Below are 1,207 nucleotides of genomic sequence, written 5' to 3'. Positions count from 1 at the left end.
GGTATTTTCGCTGGGCCTAATTTTTACAGTGACCAGATACGGCTTACGCAGAACAGCTGTTTGCACAAGGTTCGTTGACGTTGTCGTCGCCGTCAGCTTCTCACCGGTCTCCGAGGCCGCTTGCTGCTTCCGCTCGGAGCAATCTCTCGCCAGATGCCCCGCTGATCCGCATACGTAGCACGCCCTCTTTGTCGACGGAGTCGTCGACTGTTTGCATTGGGTGGCGATGTGCCCCACCGCCTGACACTTATAGCACTTGACAGTTCGTCCTTTTGTAGACGATGTCTCGGCCTTCGATTGTGACGACTTCAGGCCATCCTTCTTTTGTTTGGAATCACTGGATCGTTTGGCATCAAGAGTAATTTTTTCAAACGCTTTGAGGAGGTCCGTTTTCGACGAAAAGTTCATAATGCGCGCTTGATTCTGTAAACGCGTATCCGGGATACCGTCCACGAGATAGTCAAGTAGTTCGTCCTCCTCTACCGGCACTCGGTTTGCACTTATCACTTTGTCATGATAATAATCACAAAAGCTTTCTTCGGCTTTCCAGATGCGAGCCTCGAACTCCTTCCGAAGTGACAGCTTTTTCGGTCGTAGATCAAATATCTGCTGCATCGCCTCGAGCAGCCCATCGACACTTAACGTCAAGTGCTCAGACTTCGAATGGAACCACGTAAGAGCTCGCCCCTTTAGTCTCGAGCTGATTAAGATTCTTGTCGCATCATCCTCCAATCGATAGGTGTTTCGGATAAGCTCGACTTGGTTTTTCCACCGCCAAAAGGTATTTTCTGAGGCATCGAATTCAGGAACCAGCTCTTTAAGGTTACGGATGCCTCCTGTCACCGAAGCAGCATTGCTCGTCGTCGACGCGCCGCGCGCCATCTCGCGCTCTCGGTGTAACAGTTGCTGCTCCCTCTCCAGTAGTTCCCTCTCCTGACGAATCAGTGCTAGCTCGCGTCGCACGTAATCGTCTCCCGATGCCGGGCCGGCGTTCGGCGCTTGCGTCGTTTCCTGTACAATGGCCGATGTTGATGCGCCCTCTTCCGACGGCACTCGGTTTTTTTTGGTAGTTAAAACCGTCCAAATGTCTGGATCCTGTTCGCTCAATCGAGCAATTAGCTCGGATTTCGATCCCGACGCCGGTAGTCCTCTCTCGCGCAGAGCTTCCTTCAGCTCGACCACCGTAAAATTATCACCTTGCGGCGTA

The 1,207-nt window shown here is 52.2% G+C and overlaps 1 protein-coding gene across 1 annotated transcript in view; it reads right to left on the bottom strand.

Moving 5' to 3' along the window:
• LOC105556672 (uncharacterized protein K02A2.6-like) overlaps positions 1-1,201 on the bottom strand; it is a 13,834-nt gene extending 12,633 nt beyond the window's left edge. Inside the window, exon 1 of the mRNA XM_012003766.1 lies at positions 1-1,201. Within this exon, the coding sequence (XP_011859156.1) occupies positions 1-882 (882 nt within the window). The 5' untranslated portion in view covers positions 883-1,201.
• Between the last annotated feature and the right edge of the window lie 6 nt (positions 1,202-1,207).

The sequence above is a fragment of the Vollenhovia emeryi genome, unplaced genomic scaffold (genome assembly GCF_000949405.1).
Source record: "Vollenhovia emeryi isolate VEMERY1.0 unplaced genomic scaffold, V.emery_V1.0 DF939853.1, whole genome shotgun sequence".
NCBI classification, from domain to species: Eukaryota; Metazoa; Arthropoda; class Insecta; order Hymenoptera; family Formicidae; genus Vollenhovia; species Vollenhovia emeryi.
This window is presented reverse-complemented; position numbering and strand designations above follow the sequence as displayed.